Source organism: Puntigrus tetrazona, chromosome 11 (assembly GCF_018831695.1).
Source record: "Puntigrus tetrazona isolate hp1 chromosome 11, ASM1883169v1, whole genome shotgun sequence".
Classification (NCBI taxonomy): domain Eukaryota; kingdom Metazoa; phylum Chordata; class Actinopteri; order Cypriniformes; family Cyprinidae; genus Puntigrus; species Puntigrus tetrazona.
This window is the reverse complement of record NC_056709.1, coordinates 14,440,796-14,457,964: the sequence shown is the minus strand read 5'-3', so window position 1 is coordinate 14,457,964 and position 17,169 is coordinate 14,440,796. Positions and strand designations below refer to the sequence as shown.

The 17,169-nt window shown below is 37.0% G+C and overlaps 1 protein-coding gene across 2 annotated transcripts; it reads left to right on the top strand.

Moving 5' to 3' along the window:
* The first annotated feature begins 6,224 nt into the window (after positions 1-6,224).
* chrna4b (cholinergic receptor, nicotinic, alpha 4b) lies at positions 6,225-15,364 on the top strand. Of its 2 annotated transcripts, XR_006252040.1 has the most exons (7): positions 6,225-6,637; positions 6,954-7,105; positions 7,254-7,298; positions 7,438-7,547; positions 9,733-11,122; positions 12,705-14,505; positions 15,107-15,364. XR_006252040.1 is itself a non-coding variant. In XM_043251518.1 (6 exons), exons 1-6 carry the CDS (start codon positions 6,580-6,582, stop codon positions 12,828-12,830), a joined length of 1,881 nt encoding a protein of 626 aa, XP_043107453.1. In that variant the 5' UTR covers positions 6,225-6,579; the 3' UTR covers positions 12,831-14,642. The 2 variants fall into 2 exon arrangements, 1 of the variants encoding a protein (XP_043107453.1); XM_043251518.1 differs by lacking the exon at positions 15,107-15,364 and having other exon boundaries at positions 12,705-14,642.
* Positions 15,365-17,169: the final 1,805 nt, after the last annotated feature.

Below are 17,169 nucleotides of genomic sequence, written 5' to 3'. Positions count from 1 at the left end.
TAATAATAATAATAATATGCATACAAAATAATTCATCATGTTGAACTCATTCATGGCATCCTAAAATAGATCAAGAAGCAGGTTAAAGTTAGCATGTTTGATATATGGTTGTTATTGTGACCATGCGTTATAGTTGCTTTAAGAAGCAGACAACCTCCTTTTTTCATGCTAAATATTTGTTGTAAACAGTAAAGGTCTATTAAATACAAATGAAAATGTATTTATAAAAATGCATTTCAGGAGTATGTTCAATTTTACAGCAGACTGCATTTAGGTGAAATAACGCAGATATGGATGGAATAACCTAGAGATTTATAATGATTTAGTAACTGTTTGATTTTATATATATATATATATATTGTAAGTCTTTTGAAAATGGTACATTCCTTGCTTTAAATCTGTTATATATAGTTGTTCTTAAAACATGAATGTATTTTGTTGCTTTGAAATACATGATGGGCGAAACATATTTTTAAAAATGTAAATATGTTGTATTATATTTCCATATTTCCAAAATGTACCAATACGCATGCATAGAAAATACATTTTAGATTTATATATATGCATATATACACAGGTGCATCTCAATAAATTGTAATGTTGTGGAAAAGTTCATTTATTTCAGTAATTCAACTCAAAATGTGAAACTCGTGTATCAAATAAATTCAGAGCACACAGACTGACGTAGTTTAAGTCTTTGGTTCTTGGCTCACATTTAACAAAGACCCATCTCAACAAATTAGAATACTTCATATGACCAATATTAAAAAACATTTTTAGTGAACTGTTGGCCTTTCTGGAAAGTATATTAATTTACTGTACATGTACTCAATATTTGGTAAGGACTCTTTTGCTTTAATTACTGCCTCAATTCGGCGTGGCACAAAGGTGATGACCTGTGACCTTCAGCTCATCTGCATTTTTTGGTCTCTTGTTTCTCACTTCCCTTTTGACAATACTCTCGAAAGAGTCTCTATGGGGTTCAGGTCTGGGTTTGGCGGCCAGTCAAGCACACCAGCACCATAGTCATTTAACCAACGTTTGGTGCTGTTGTGAGTGTGAGCAGGTGTCAAATCCTGCTGGAAAATAAAGTCAGCACCTTCAAAAAGCTGGTCATCAGAAGGAAGCATGGAGTGCTCTAAAATTTCTTGGTAAACGGGTGCAGTGACGTTGGTTTTCCAAAAAAAAACACAATGGACCCCAAATCATCACAGACTGGAAACTTAACACTGGACTTCAAGCAACATGGGCTATGAGCTTCTCCACCCTTCCTCCAAACTCTAGGACCTTTTTTTTCATCTGAAAAGAGGACTACTGAACAACAGTCCAGTTCTTCTTCTCCTTAACCCAGATAGGACAGCTCTGACGTTGTTTGTGGTTCAGGATTGTCTAACCAAGAGGAATATGACAACTGTAGCCAAACTCCTTGACACGTCTGTGTGTGGTGACTCTTGATGCCTAGACACCAGCCTCAGTCCATTCCTTGTGAAGTTCACTCAAATTCTTGAATCAATTTTGCTTGGTAATTCTCATAAGGCTGCGGTTCTCTCAGTTGATCTTTTTCTTCCACACTTTTTCCTTCCACTCAACTTTCTGTTAAAAAGGCTTGGATACAGCTTCTTTGGCAGTGAATGTTTGTGTCAATGTTTGTCTTCTGGACAACTGTCAGATCAGCAGTCTTCCCCGTGATTGTGTAGCCTGGTGAACCAAACTGAGAGAGAATTTTGAAGGCTCAGGAAACCTTTGCAGGTGTTTTGAGTTGATTAGCTGATTGGCATGTCTCCATGTTCCAATTTGTTGAGATTTGTTGTGAATTGGTGGGTTTTTATTAAATGTGAGTCAAAATCATCACAATTAAAAGAACCAAAGACTTAAAATACTGTGTGCAATGAATTTATTTAATACACAAGTTTCACAATTTGAGTTGAATTGCTGAAATTATTGAGATGCACCTGTATATATATGTTTGCAATTGACAATTTTTATAATTTTTTTTACCATTGCAGGATCTTTACGTTAACATATATATGTGTGTGAGTTTGATGACGTCTTCAGTGTTAAATCCATGTCTGTTGGCTCTCACCTGTGGTGTTTGATCCAGAACTGTTTGTCCGGTCCTGATTGGTTCATTTGCTGCACCTCATCCTACCCACAGTGAAAATCCAATTTGGTAGCAGCAACATGAAAAGTCCAATCTCTGGAGAACAAAAACAATTACATATTGCAGTTTATCAAAAGTGACCATCTGAATGAGAATCCTAAAGCCCGTAATTCAGTTTGTCTACACAGTCAGAACAGAGCACGCCATTAATGGCGCTTGTCAAGGTCTGGAAAGCATCCAAAGCCCACACTGCATAGCCTCAAGCTTCAGAAAGACACTCCTCAATTGATATTTGGGTCTGCCGCTGAAAGATTCGAGCTAAAGGTCTTAAATCGTGTATTCCTGCAATTATCACAGATGTATTTTCATGAAAGTCCCACTGGAACCTTAACTAACAACCTCATCAGTATTGCAGCAGGTGGCCATGCTTTCATCACATGCAGGAGGAAGATAAAAAGGCATTTGCGATGCTGATGCATATAATAGAATCTGTTGAAATGGACCTAAATGCATTATGCACTTACAGGTGTGTAAATGAAATCCAAGAGTACCTAAAAGATCTGTCAGTTATATGAATTAACATCAAACCAAACGATAAGTCCTCAACAATGAAGCTCTTTATGAAATTCGATTAAAGCTTTAAATGAATGAAAGGCACCCAAATACAATTATTCATTAATATACTGAGTGTTTCAGATTGTATCAGAGAGGGTAGCCAATTTCTATAAAGAAGCTCTTGCATTATTTAGAACAAAAGTCCTTGTAGCAGCGTTTGATTGGCAGCTCTGTTATCATATAGATTCACTGATATCTGCTTCTCTGTCTTTGTGTGCGAGATTGAACCATGGGGAGAACCGTGTTTAAAAATCTATTTGTTTGGTGTTAATCCCCACAAGGGAAGAGAAAAAAAATTAAAAGTAAAGGGGAAAGATGGCGTTGCATCAAAGATGGTGTAAAAACTCATTTGCATCTCAGCCGGAACTGAGTGACTGTTTTAACATGAAATCAATTTGGACTGGGACTGGATGTATGTAGTAGAAATAGTCTCTCACACTCGAGTATTTTAAATCTTAGCTGAGTGTATTATTTCTTGAAACAGCTGCTGTTGGTATATGCGCAGTAAGATCAATGACAAATGACAAAACGTACCCAAGATAAAAGAAAAATCTCATTCAAAATCTTCTTTTCATATAGTTTTGGAAAACCTTTAATGCACATTTTTTGTACAGAAGATTTTAATGAATAAAAAATGTAAGTAGGCTATTGACACCCTTATGTCTTGTAATAAACTTGTTTATTGATTTATAGTTTATTAATATTCAGAAATATTCTTATTAGAAATAATTTTGGGGGTAATCAAGGGTAAAAAAGGGTGAAATGTTCAATTTTATTTTTCAGACAAATAATTACAATTAGGTTATTTTGATTAAGTTGAATATAGCTTAAAACTAGCTAACTAACACATTAAAATACAATAAAAACATGATAACATGAGTTATCTGTGTTTGCAAAAATATATACACTGCCATTTAGGATCAGTAAGATATAGTGTATTATATTAATCATTAATACATAAAAAAACAGTAATATTGTGAAAGATTTCAAATATTGGTTTCTATTTTAATATTTTTTTTTTACTACTAATATACTACTAATATACTAATTTATTTCTGTGACATGGCACCTTTCATAAGTCATTACAGATTCTTCAGAAATCATTTTAGTTTGCAGATTTATTATCACTATCGAAACTGTTGTGCTTTGAAACATGTTGTTTTAACATTTTTAAGGAATATTTTTTTGGAATCTGTGATATATTTTTAGATCATTTGACGAATAAAAAGTTAAAACCTTTCTTATCTAACAATACAAGTCTTTACTATCACGTTTTAACCATTTAACACATCCTTGCATTTACAGACCCAAAGCTTTTGAATAGTGTATATTGTTGTGTATAACACAACCTTTCTATTTTTAATAAACACTGTTCTCACAAACAATGTGGCATATTAAGCTGTTTAGTACTTAAAGTACTTAAAGTATACGTATTTGAAACTAATAATTTGAAACAGTGACAGCTCTTGTATCTCTTGTAGCCAAATATGGTTGGAACAACACGCAGATGAGTAAATGATGACAATTCAAAAGATCCCTTTAAGAGACGAGCGTCATGTCATTGACGCTGAGTGTGGAGCTCTGCTGAGGTCAGAGGTCATGCATGGCCTCAGATGTGCTGCTTGCATGTAATTCTGATTCCATGATGGAGAAATAACTGTGATGATTAACGGAGGGCTGACATGTGAACAGATGTTGTGACTGGATAACAGATCTACCACGGTGTTGATTAACAATTACTAGTAGTTCAGTAAGTTCAAGGTTTACATGACTTTCAGCGAGTCCACTTGCTTTATAATCGTTGCTGCGCGCCTGAGCATGAATTTAGCTTTATATGATGCAATTCAGTATATTAAACTCATATTTCTGTCTATTAAAGCACCATTGAATTGCTCTATCTTATGTAATCCTGGTTCAAGTCATATCCGCCCATTGATCAAAGCCGACATGATATTACAAGCGGTTACATTAGATAAGCATTCAGGGTGTGGAAATTTCAGATTCAATAGGATGATATTGATCCTAAATGTCTGAGTTTACGCACGTGTGTGTGTGTGTGTGTGTGTGTGTGTGTGTGAGAGAGTGAGAAGGATATCTCAGCCAGGTCTTTTCTCTCAGCACCTTAATGAAAGTCTGGATATTGCGATTCAAGGTTGAATTCATTCGTGTGGAGGACAACATTCTCCGTGGGCATTTGCAAATGGCATCTGATGAAACAAATTATGAATGTTGATGACCGGGGACGCATTCACAGCCAGAAAATAGCTCTTCGCAGCTGGTTTGTGTCCAACAATTAGCGTTTGTAGGTAAACAAATAGGTTACGCGTTCTTGCTATCAGGTAAAGCGATAAGTCAGCTGTCAACTGTGAGGGGAAAACATTTCATATTTAGCATTTCACAACTCCAGGGTGTTTTATTATGTATGGTCAAAATGTATTGCATGCTCTCCCTACATGCCCAGTTCATATCTGTATTATTCATAAGGAAACTGTGGGTCATCCATGGCTGATTTATTGCCTCTCCAGACAGATGGTTAATCAGTTTCTTGGATAGGCTCTTGGTGGATTGCAGGTGTGTGCTGGATTGGAAACAGCATGGATAAATATTTTATTTACTCTCTTTTAAAATGCTAATCGTCACCTGATAGCAGCTTATGGCGGTTAGTTCATAGACATGTGTTATGGTTTCCTTAAAGGGCTAGTTTACAGAAATATGAAAATTATAATTTAATAATATTTGAATATAATAATACTAATAATAAATTGGGGAAATTGGTAATATTACATATTAATATTATACATTTTCATATATTATAAATGCATATGTTATAAATATATTAAAAATATACCTTTTAAAAATATACACACACACACACACATATATATAGTATATATATATATATATATATATATATATATATATATATATATATATATATATATAGAGAGAGAGAGAGAGAGAGAGAGAGAGAGAGAGAGAGAGAGAGAGAGATTTTATTTTTGAATGAACTATTTATTTTACTAACAAATAAATAAATGTAAAGCTCTAACAGCACAAGTTCATCCTATCAGAGACAAACGCTGAGCGTCTCTTCTTGTAATTAACAGGCAGAAAGCATCCTGAGTTTGGCTGCCACTGCTCATCTGCACCGCTAGATCACTTCCAGACATATTTCAGTCTGTTTACGTCTCCTTTCCTTTGACTTTCCATCCTCTCTTTCACACACGCACACACCTGCTTGCTCTTTTGATCCCGGCTTTTTGCTATCTTAAATTTCTTTAAAGCCCAACATAAAGAAAATTAATAGAAAATGCAATTAAAAACCATTCATGCTCAAGTAAACATATCAGGAGCTCTGAAAACATGCATTTAGTCACATCATTTTAAGGATTTTGTCCAATCAATACCTTCCTGCCCTCTCTCTCTCTGTGTGTGACACATTCTCATGTATAAGGCGCAGCCGCCAGCGCATAACATCTACTCAGCGTAATAGGCAGAGATTGGAAGGTGGAGGGGCCGGAGAGAAGAGATACTGAGAGTGAAACAGCAAAACAGAGAGAGAGAGAGAAGGTAGAAGAGATAGGGGGAGGGTAAAGAGTCTAATGACGGCTAGAGAGGCATTCTGAGGAACCCCTCACTTTTACAAGAGGTTTGGACACTGAATGACTTTTGGTAGCTGTTTTCAACTTTCACTTTTGGAGTCTTTTTCCAGTTAAAGGATAGATGATATAGGACTCTTTTCAGGGATTTTTATTTATTTATTTTTTTATGGAATTTTGACTTTTATTAAAGCAACTGGAAATAGTTTTCCGTTCCAGTGGCAAGATTCTTACAGAGTGGGCTATCATCTGGAGGTGGACAAGATGAGATCAGCGTGGAGTGTCTTCTTTCTTCTTTCTGTCTGTCTGCAGCTGGCATATGGTAAAGTCTGACCTTCAGTTTAACTTTACAAGTAACTCGCTGCAGTTACACAATACCAGATTTCCTGTTTATGTATTGATGCAGTGTGAATGAGAGCGTGAGAGCAGCTCGGGGGCTGTTTGCCACGAAAAAAAAAGACTTGCAAAAATAACAATAACACTATATATAATGATATTAATTGTAATTTTGATTATAATGCTAAAATAATAAACAGCATGTTATGCATATTAAAAAATAGCTTGGAACTATATTTTCTTGGTGCAGAGAAGATTTAACCTGCTATGTTGAAACTTTTCTTTTTTTATCGCCTCACCAGTGTTTTCAAGCACTCCAGCTCGTGCCCATGCGGAAGAAAGACTCCTCCAATCTTTGTTTAGCAATTACAACAAGCTCTCTCGTCCAGTAGCAAACATCTCAGATGTGGTTCTGGTCCACTTTGGCCTGTCCATTGCTCAGCTTATTGATGTGGTGAGTCTCAGATGCATTCTAATTTAACAATAAAAACGTCGCTGTAATTTTCTTTACGCTTGCGCAAAGCATGTTCACTGTAGAGTTACCCACCGCTCTTATTTCTCTCTTCTGCATGGATGTCCTATTTTGCTGCATATTAAACCAGGATGAGAAGAATCAGATGATGACCACAAACGTCTGGGTGAAGCAGGTAGGTTTTCATCAAAAAGCAGCCTGTAATTGAGCATTAATGAGATTTTTAATTGGAACTGGGCTCTTGTTGCTTCACTCTCCACCCCTGTCATACCTGCTGGTTGTGAGCGGTGATGAGCGCACATGTTTCCCTGCAGGAGTGGAACGATTACAAGCTGCGCTGGAACCCAGAGGAGTATGAGAATGTCACCTCCATCAGGATCCCCTCCGAGATCATCTGGAGACCAGATATCGTGCTCTATAACAAGTGTGTGAGGCTGTTAACAATCCGGAATTCAGCCAAATCTATTTCTTAAAAATCTACATCCTTATACACTGCTAACTTCCCGCAGTTCCAGTATTGTAAGGTGTTGATACTATTCTGTTTGATAGCAAACTGCACTTTGGGTACCTGTTAATGGTTAACTCTTTTCCTCGGGGTGATTTTGTGCTTCTTACAGAGGGAACAGGTGCATAATATCTGTACTCTTTAATCCCCTTTTAATCTTAATTCTGTATGTCTTCTGTTCATGTAGTGATAACTAGAAGACATGGGAATTAAACTGTGAGGGTTGATAGGAGTATTGATCTGGGCTGCCCTTATAAGATACCAGGTTGAAGCGAGTGAAATTGCAGAGAGTTCTGATAAAGGTGCATTGTGTGTGGTTGCACTAAATTTTAGGGTTTAAAGAAAATCCAACTCACTCATATATTACAACTGTCGATGAGAAATGGGCTATAATTGGTTGGTTTAGAAATCTACAGTTAAAATGTACTTTTAACGTTAGCATACATTTTATAAATAATAATTATTATTATTAATTTTATTATTTTCATAGGCGCCACTCATGGCACTCAAGGTCACTTTACTAGTAATCCAAAGAACCATACCATTAAAACAGTCAAATAAATTAAAACAGTCATAAACATTGAGCCGCATATAAGCAATCAAAAGTCAGTCTGTTTAAATGAATGAGTTTTAAGATGACTGGTAAAAGTGCGGCAAGAGCACTCCACATATAAGGAAATGGTTGAATCAGAAAAACAGATGATGAGGTTTTCAAGGTATGTGCAGGAGTGTAAATTTGTTTAAAAAAAAAAACAAAGACCCCAATACTGAACCCTGGGGAACACCTGAGGTAACATTTGACAAAAAGAGTGGATCCAGAAAGATACGTTCTAAACCAGAACATACCTGTAAATCCCAGGGAAGTGAGGCTGTTTCAATGACTCAGATCAAGCAGGATAAGTAATGTTGGATGTCCAGAATCTGCTGGTCTAAGCAAATCCTTGTTCATTTTGATTAACACAGTTTCTGTGCTGTGAAGTGGACGAAAACCAGTTTGTTCTCAGATAAAAAGTCTGCAATCTGAGATGCGACTATCTTTTCTAATATTTCTGACAAACAGTTTGAGACAAAAGTTCTCAAGATTTAATTGGATCTGCTCCTGTTTGAACAGTACCAAAAGACAATGAAGAAATAATAATCCCAGTGATTAAAAGAAGAGTTTTAACGAAGATAGAGAGGATAGATGCTTTGTCTAAAGTGTGTCAGAAGAGTATCCAGATGACAAATGGTAGATTTAGATTCTTGGATAATAGAATCTCATCAGTGGTAGTAGGTACAGGTAGAAGTGGTCTAGTTTTTTGTTAAATCTACAAAATTAGCTGAATGCAATAAAAGTATGGATATTTTTTTACCTTGACGTTACACTGACTTCATAAAATTACTAGAATTATTACTTTCAGCTTAATATATTTCGATCACACAAAACTGAGTATTCTGTCATCGTTTACCTGGTCTGTGTGATTCAATAGCTAGAGTTTGCAGTCTGGATTGAATGAGATAAAAGAAAACACCACCTGACTCAAAATAATGACAAGAAAACAAGTCTTTCGTTCGTGCAGTCCAATTCCAAGATATGACTCCAATGAGTCCAATGAGTTGGTTCTCTTACAGAATCTTTCAAAAAGACTCACAAAATCATTAGTTAGCAGACTGAATCATTCTATACCACGAGTCATTCTCAAAAATGACTCAACAAACATCTTCAGCACAGTTACCCTTACTACAAAATAACTATAATTTATATGTATGTTTGTTTGATTATTTATTAAATGCTGTGCTGAAAATCCTTTTTGGCTTTTTAAAATTTAGTAAATCTTTAATTAAGCTATAGCCTGTTATCACCAAACACACACACAACCTATACATATAAAGCTATAGATAGATGGATAGATAGATCGATCGAATGTGACTGATCCATTATATTTGCTCTACTAGAAAGAAAGTTCTGAAAGATGAACGGTTAAACAACCGTGTCAAAGACGTCACAGCTTATTGATGGTTTGGCTCACTGTGATGTACACTGACACACTAAAGCTGTCTTTCACATTGCTCCACCAATATTTCATCACAGGTTCTGTCTGACAGTTTTGTGTTTAATCTGCAGTGCAGACGGAGACTTTGCGGTGACTCACTTGACTAAAGCCCAGGTGTTTTACAACGGCAGGATCAAATGGAAACCTCCTGCCATTTATAAAAGCTCCTGCAGCATCGACGTCACCTTCTTTCCCTTCGACCAGCAAAACTGCAAGATGAAATTTGGCTCTTGGACGTACGATCAGGCCAAGATCGACCTGGTCAGCATGGCCAGTGACGTCGACCAGATGGACTACTGGGAAAGTGGGGAGTGGGTTATAGTAAACGCCGTTGGGACTTACAACATCAAGAAGTACGAGTGCTGTACAGAAATCTACCCAGACATCACCTACTCCTTCATCATCAGACGTCTGCCTCTGTTCTACACCATCAATCTAATCATCCCCTGCCTGCTTATCTCCTGCCTGACAGTGCTAGTCTTCTACCTTCCTTCAGAGTGTGCGGAAAAAATCACGCTGTGCATCTCCGTCCTCCTCTCTCTGACCGTTTTCCTACTGCTAATCACAGAAATTATACCCTCGACCTCGCTAGTCATCCCGCTCATTGGCGAGTACCTCCTGTTCACCATGATCTTCGTCACTCTCTCCATCATCATCACTGTGTTTGTGCTGAACGTCCACCACCGTTCGTCGCGCACGCATAGCATGCCACATTGGGTCCGCCAGCTGTTTCTACACCTGGTGCCTCGTTACCTGTTCATGAAGCGTCCGCCTGCCTCGGGTAAGAGGAACTGTGGGAAACTGATCGAGATGATGCACAAGCCAATGGCGTCACAGTCCATGTTTCTGCGGAACAACTTTCTGGATATTTCTCCGCAAAGTCCGCTCCCCCATTTGGACGTGCCCTCAGTTGCCCAGTTGGATCAAATTCAGCAGGACTCTTCTCCCAAACCCATGTTTTTCTGCAGCTCTCCCAGCAGTCAGTATTCTATCCTGCAAGAGGAAACTTCGCAAACACCTCAAACTCCGGCCCTCGGTTATACGTGTGCATACACAAACAGCATCTTTGCTTCAAGCACAGCTTCATTTCCAAACACTATCCTGGGTACTCTGCTGCACACCATCCCACAGGAAGGAACTGAGTGTACAGACTGTGATATCCAAGGCCGGAGTGCTGAGAGTGTCTTCATGGAAGCCAAAGAGAGCGTTCTGGGAGCAGGGAGTTGTCAACACCGTCTTACATCTGAGGGGACGAGTCTGCAGAAACTTGATCACGAGGAAGCCGGGAGGTGTACCAGACATACCTTGCCCAATGCTCAGATCTTCAATTCTAGCGGTGACAGTGCTACTGATCTGAACACAGCGCAGCCGGGAAGCAATCTGTCGCAGTCCCTGCTCAAAGCCCTGGAAGGAGTTCAGTACATCGCTGACCATCTGAGAGCAGAGGATTCAGACTTTTCCGTAAGTCTTACTTATTAAAAGAGTTCACCTTCAGGACAAATGAAAATTCTGTCACTGGTTAACCAGCGAAATATAATTCCAGATCTGTCTGACTTATTTAGTGGAACACAAGAAGGAGATGTTTTTAAAAATTCTGGGTAAAATGTGGATAAACTCAGCGAGAGTTGTTTTGACCCATCGCTGGGTTTGTATTTTACACAGCATTAATTAAAGTGTGGGGTATTCAATTTAATGTGTTAATTTGATGGAAACATTTAATTCAGCCTCTCCCTGCATTAGAGGACTGAATGCATGATATAGCCTATTAGAATGCCCCTAAAATTTGAAAAATGAGGGCAAAGAAACGCAAAAGTCCATGGGCACATATTGATTTTCCCAAATATCTGCCCAACCGCACGTGATATTTCAAATAGCAATACTAAAAATAGTTCCAAAAAATTGATTCTTGTGTTTTCAGTGGTTTTTGTTACTGAATGAATTCATTACTTTGAACAAATCAAGTGAGTGATTCAGCGAGATACTTAACACACCTGCTTCATGTAATCCAATCAGCCTGAACAAATCAGTTGAACGAATGACCGAATAACTCACTCCTTCACTCACTCTTTTTAAAGCTGCTTTTTGTGACACAATAAGGATGTTTTGGGGTGTAATTCTTCAGCTAAAATCGATGCAAGACCAAATAACATCATATGACGCAACTACACATCATATAATTAATTAGATTAAAAATTGTAATCACTTGGAAGCCCCTGATATTTTCCATTGAACTGTAAAGATCCAAAAATTATAATAATTATAAAAGTAGTAAATATGAAAATGTGATAATCTAATCTTAAACATTTTGACATTTATCTTTAAAATAATCTTGCAAATTAGTAAGTCAGACTTCCATATACAATGATCACTTCAGTTATTCAGTTAGTGACAATGACTAAAACTGATAACTCATCTTTGTAAACTGGTATTAAAACAACCAATATTCATTTAGGAATCAGACTACCCTGATTTTATGATGTATTTATTTTTCAATAAAATGAACCAGCTCATATTAAACTGATTCATTCTCGAATCAGACTATTAATTGTGCTATTATTTTGCGTTCAATTCATCAAATTCAATACAAACTACAAACTTACATTTTTACTGCTTAGATAAAATATAATTTCTGATGATTTATGATTTCTTCTTTCAAGTCATATGCTTTGGAATGACGTGATAGTGGGTAAATACATTTGTTTTCGGATAAAGTACAGATACAGAAATAAACACAAACACAAAACACAAAAGAACTAGGTAAATAGACCAAAAAAAGAATTAAAAACCTCTCACTAAGAACCTGGAAACATTAGATTCCTCTTTAGCAAGAGATTCTCCTCAAGTTCTTCTGAGGCACTTTGAACTGGCCTTTGATACTGGTATTATTTTTTTATCACTGTTCTTGCTACGCTACAAAAAACAGAAAACACTGCGGTCTCACAGGAAAGTAGTCATCCAAAAAAATCAATTCTGAGAGGGAAAGACACAAGTGGAAAATATATCATGATATCTGAAACGAATGAATCTCCTTTTTCCCCACCAGGTGAGGGAAGACTGGAAATATGTTGCCATGGTGATTGATAGAATATTCCTCTGGATGTTTGTGCTGGTGTGCATTCTGGGGACCGTCGGACTCTTCCTCCCACCGTGGCTGGCTGGAATGATCTAGATCCTCGTGTGGAGTCTCTGATTGGCTCTGTGTTGGTGGGGAATGGCCTTGTCAATCACACTTGACTTCTGTGACCTCATTAAACATCTGCTGTCACGGAAATTAAGTGATGTTTAATGTCAGCGGTTCCCGGTGTAACAGGAAGTTAGTAGTGGGATTCTGTGCACTTAAAGGACCGTTTTGGGTTAAATGCACATTTATGAAAAAAAAAACAATTAAATAAAATGAAACCAATGTGAACACTTACTCTTAACATCAACGATTCTTTATTCGGTGGAAAATATACAGGAATTGTAACGAAGATTGCTCGTTTCTATCCAAATACAACGAAGCTTTGAGAGTTAAAAATTTACTCCACCCCAAAATGAAAAGTTTGTCATTAATCACTCATGTCGTTCCAAGTATTTTGGATGACAACCGGGTGGTTTGTGACTGTCCCATTGACTGCCAAGTAATAAACATTGTCAAGTACCAGAAAAATATGAAAGACATGGTCAGAATAGTCCATCTTTTATCAGTGGTTCAACCGTTACATTATCAAGGTACGAGAGTACTTTTTGTACAGAAAGAAAACAACAGTGAAAAAGTTTTTTTTAATTTATTTTCATACAAAAAGTATTTGTGTAGTTTTAACTGTTTTTTTATGCACAATATTTTAAATTGAAGACGAACAAAGCTTTTACGAATTTTGAACAGAGGGTAAGTGATTATTGACAAAATTTTCATTTTGGAGTGGAGTAACCCTATATGGTGGAGTAACCAAATAGCTAGTTCCAATTTACAATTTTTTCACTAATTGTGTAAAACTAAAAGTGTCTGAGGTCATCAGTCTGTGTGCAGCAACTTGCCCTATTTAACCTGGGACCTTCCTTTAAGGACAACTGGGTGAGTTGATTCAGTCTGTCACTATACACATATATAAAACACAGACATAAACTAAGAATACATCTAATATACATCTAAGAATACACATTAATATTTTAACACTGAGAATTATTCAACCTTCGCTAGGAATCAGACCAGTCATACAACTTGAACTGTGTATTGATTGTTTTCCACGGTTGAAGCAGCATAACTTCTGATGTTCATTCGTGTTTATTCTCTGCAGTTAATATAAACTGATGATTGGTTCATGTGCCGCTTGAACTGAGGAGATAGAGCAATCTGAGCCAGATGAAAGTAAATACTACGTCTGCACTTGGATGGGTTACCATGCTTAGCCACACTTCAGTTCAAACAATAAAAACCATTTTGTAGCTTTTTAATGTGTCTTGACAGATCGCTGTAACACCTCAGTTCAAGCGGCATGTGAACTGACCTTCTTTTAGCATTTACTTTGTGCATAAAATAAACATGAATGAACATCAGAAGGTATTTTATTTCAACTGTGGAAAGATGTCAACCATTTTTCGACATCTACTCTCCCGTCTGGTTTATTTTCCTGTTGAAAAGCATGTTTTGAACATTGTTGAAGCATATTTAGAGCAGGAGCTAACCAGCTTAGGAGCAGCTGCCATGATTCAAATCATACCTAACCAGCTAATGCTGTTTTTTTTAGCAGGTTTGTCAGATAAAATGGTGAATTCAGCATTATGATTGGTCAGATCCTCTTTCAGTCCAGCTTCCTGCGAAAGGCCAATTGAGAATGACTTGCAGGAGATTTTAGCTGTGAAAGGTAGGTGACAGCAGATAAAATTGTGCAATATTTTGTTCAAGTCTTTCCTGAATGTGATATGAATTCATAAAGATCATTTCCCAAGGACTGCTTGCATTTCAGCTGTTCACCTTCACTGAATATATCAAATCTGAAGATGCTGTAAGAAGCAGGACCATCTTAATTTGTACTAACACTATTTATGTCCATATTTAAGTGACACAAACACTTTTAAAAAATATTGTCTAATGTTGTAAAACTAAATAAATTTGAAGGGTTTCTAGAACAGGAAGAATGGTTTGTTAAAATGTAAAAATTAGCATTAATTAATGTAAGATGATATAATAACTTAATGTTAAGATGTACACTGAATAGCCAAAGGACGAGTGATGAAACATCTTCAAAAGACAAGAAACGAGTCCAGCTATAGCAAATAAAAAACCACATGAGATTTTTGTTTTAAGCCAGCGTTTCAAGTATTTTGTGATGGATTTAAGATTGTGCCATTAAATTCGGACATTTCCCAATGAAAGGTTTAGTAAGACATGTTCCGTTACCTTCCTGAGCAATACCGAAATACCTGTCAAGGAAAATCTGCTCTAATACCCCTCTCTCCTCTCAGGTGGTGGATGAGTTGACCTACAAGAGAAGAGGTCACAGGTTGAGTTAAATCAGTGCCTCGGGGCAGATGGAAAGCTCAGGCTGTCAGAACGAACCAATGCTGTCGTCCTCTTCAAGAGCATCATGCACCTGCAGCACCGATATTGGATTTCGCCATCCACACCATAACGAAAGCTGTCAAATAACCGAGTTACGCTGTCACTTTAAAACATGTACTAACTGTTATTCCTTTATCTATTGGGTATGTCTTTGTAATAAATATTTGACTGGTTCAATAACATTCCTCATCATTTCTGTTTCGAATGTTCAATACCCATGAATGTTTAAATATAGCAACCCAGATATTCAATTTCATATATATAGTTTCATATAATATATATTACTTTTCCGAAAACGCTTTGGAGAATTAAGGTTGGTTCGATGAATTAAAGCAAAACCAATACGCATAGGCAGTTCGTCCTTTTTTGGTTCATAAATATTTAAACAAATGGCCAAATATAAATTATCTGCAGATAAAGCCACATATATTTGGCATTCAATTTAACGATTATTTATTTCATTAATAACAACGATCAGTACGTTTCGATTTTGAGAAATCTGAAATCACAGCTATTTGTCAGTTATGTTCTAAATATATTCATGCATTTTCTAAACGACATCTCAGATCTGATTCTATAGGAGATCACTATCCGTTACCAGGGCTGGACGGGATAATCCACAATTTCAAAAGGGAAATCCCCTTTACCCTGAAAGAGCAGTCTGTTCACCAGCTTATGCTTTGGATGCCGGTGTGCTGGCGTCCGACTTTTATCTCGGTAAACCGGTTTCAGTGGTTACTAGGTATTTCTTTTAAAAGCAAGTTTACCCAAAAAGGAAAATGTACTCAGCTTCAGATCAAGAAAGATGTATGAGTTTATTTGCTCATCAGAACAAATTTGGAGAAATGCAGCATAACACCACTTGTTGAACGATGGATTCTCTGCAGCCAATGGATGCCGTCAGAATGAGAGTCCAAACAACTGATTAAAAGCAAGTGGTTTGGGGCACCAACAACATCCGAGACGAAGCACATCATGGTTCTTCTGTCTTTAAAACCATTGAGGTTTGCTGTTTTGAATGACCATTCACTGTACCAATAAAATTTCAAAAAGGTCTAAAACCGTCATTTTTAGTAAGCGTAATTTTGTAAAGACATGCATTGAAAAGAGGATTCTTTACACTCTCTCGCTAATGTTTTTAACTTTTAACAGTTTTAAATAAAACTCAAAATGTTAAAATATATGTATTTTCATTAAGTTGGTGATAGTTTCCATAACAGGCTTAACATAGAGACTGTGTAATAACAAATAACAGCCTAATATTTGTTATTCTGGAAGCAAGAAATGCCTTGATAAGGACAGTGTGATAATTTTTCAGCATGCAAAAAAAACCAAAAAAACAAGAGCCCTCGAGACTGTGTGTCTGCAGAAGGACAATGCGCTAGGTCAGTGTGAAAAAAGAGGGCAGTGGTTCATTATTTTCTCCCATTCACAGGTAAGACTGTGATCATTTCGAATTCAGTCGTCTTCTGCTCCTGAGCGTTCAGCTTGCAAACACAGCAGAATCCCAAAGGACAGAAAAGACCCAGAACTACTCATTCTATATTGTGAAAAGGAACAGCAGACTGAAGAGGAACTGGAGGAAATAATGAGAGAGTAGTGATAAAAAAGGGAAAAAAAAAGAGGAGAAGTGTAACGAAGGAGGTGAAAGTCTGCCTTCCATTCCATCTGCTCAGGGACTCGCTGAGCAACAGGACACGTCTCTCCACCTCAACATGGAGGAGTCTCTAGTGTTGTTCTGCTCCTGCAGGAGTCTGATCGGTTTAATGACTAGGAAAAGGCAGCTTGAGCTTGAGCCTCACTCTAATAATCTCACAATAAAAACTGCAAGGATTATTTCTATTTATATGCATAGAAGGATGTATTAACGCATTTATTTGTTCTTAGCTTTGATCTAACAACGAATCTGGAGTATTCTAAATTAGCAAAAAGCTAATTAGATAATTACCCAAACCCTCGATAACAG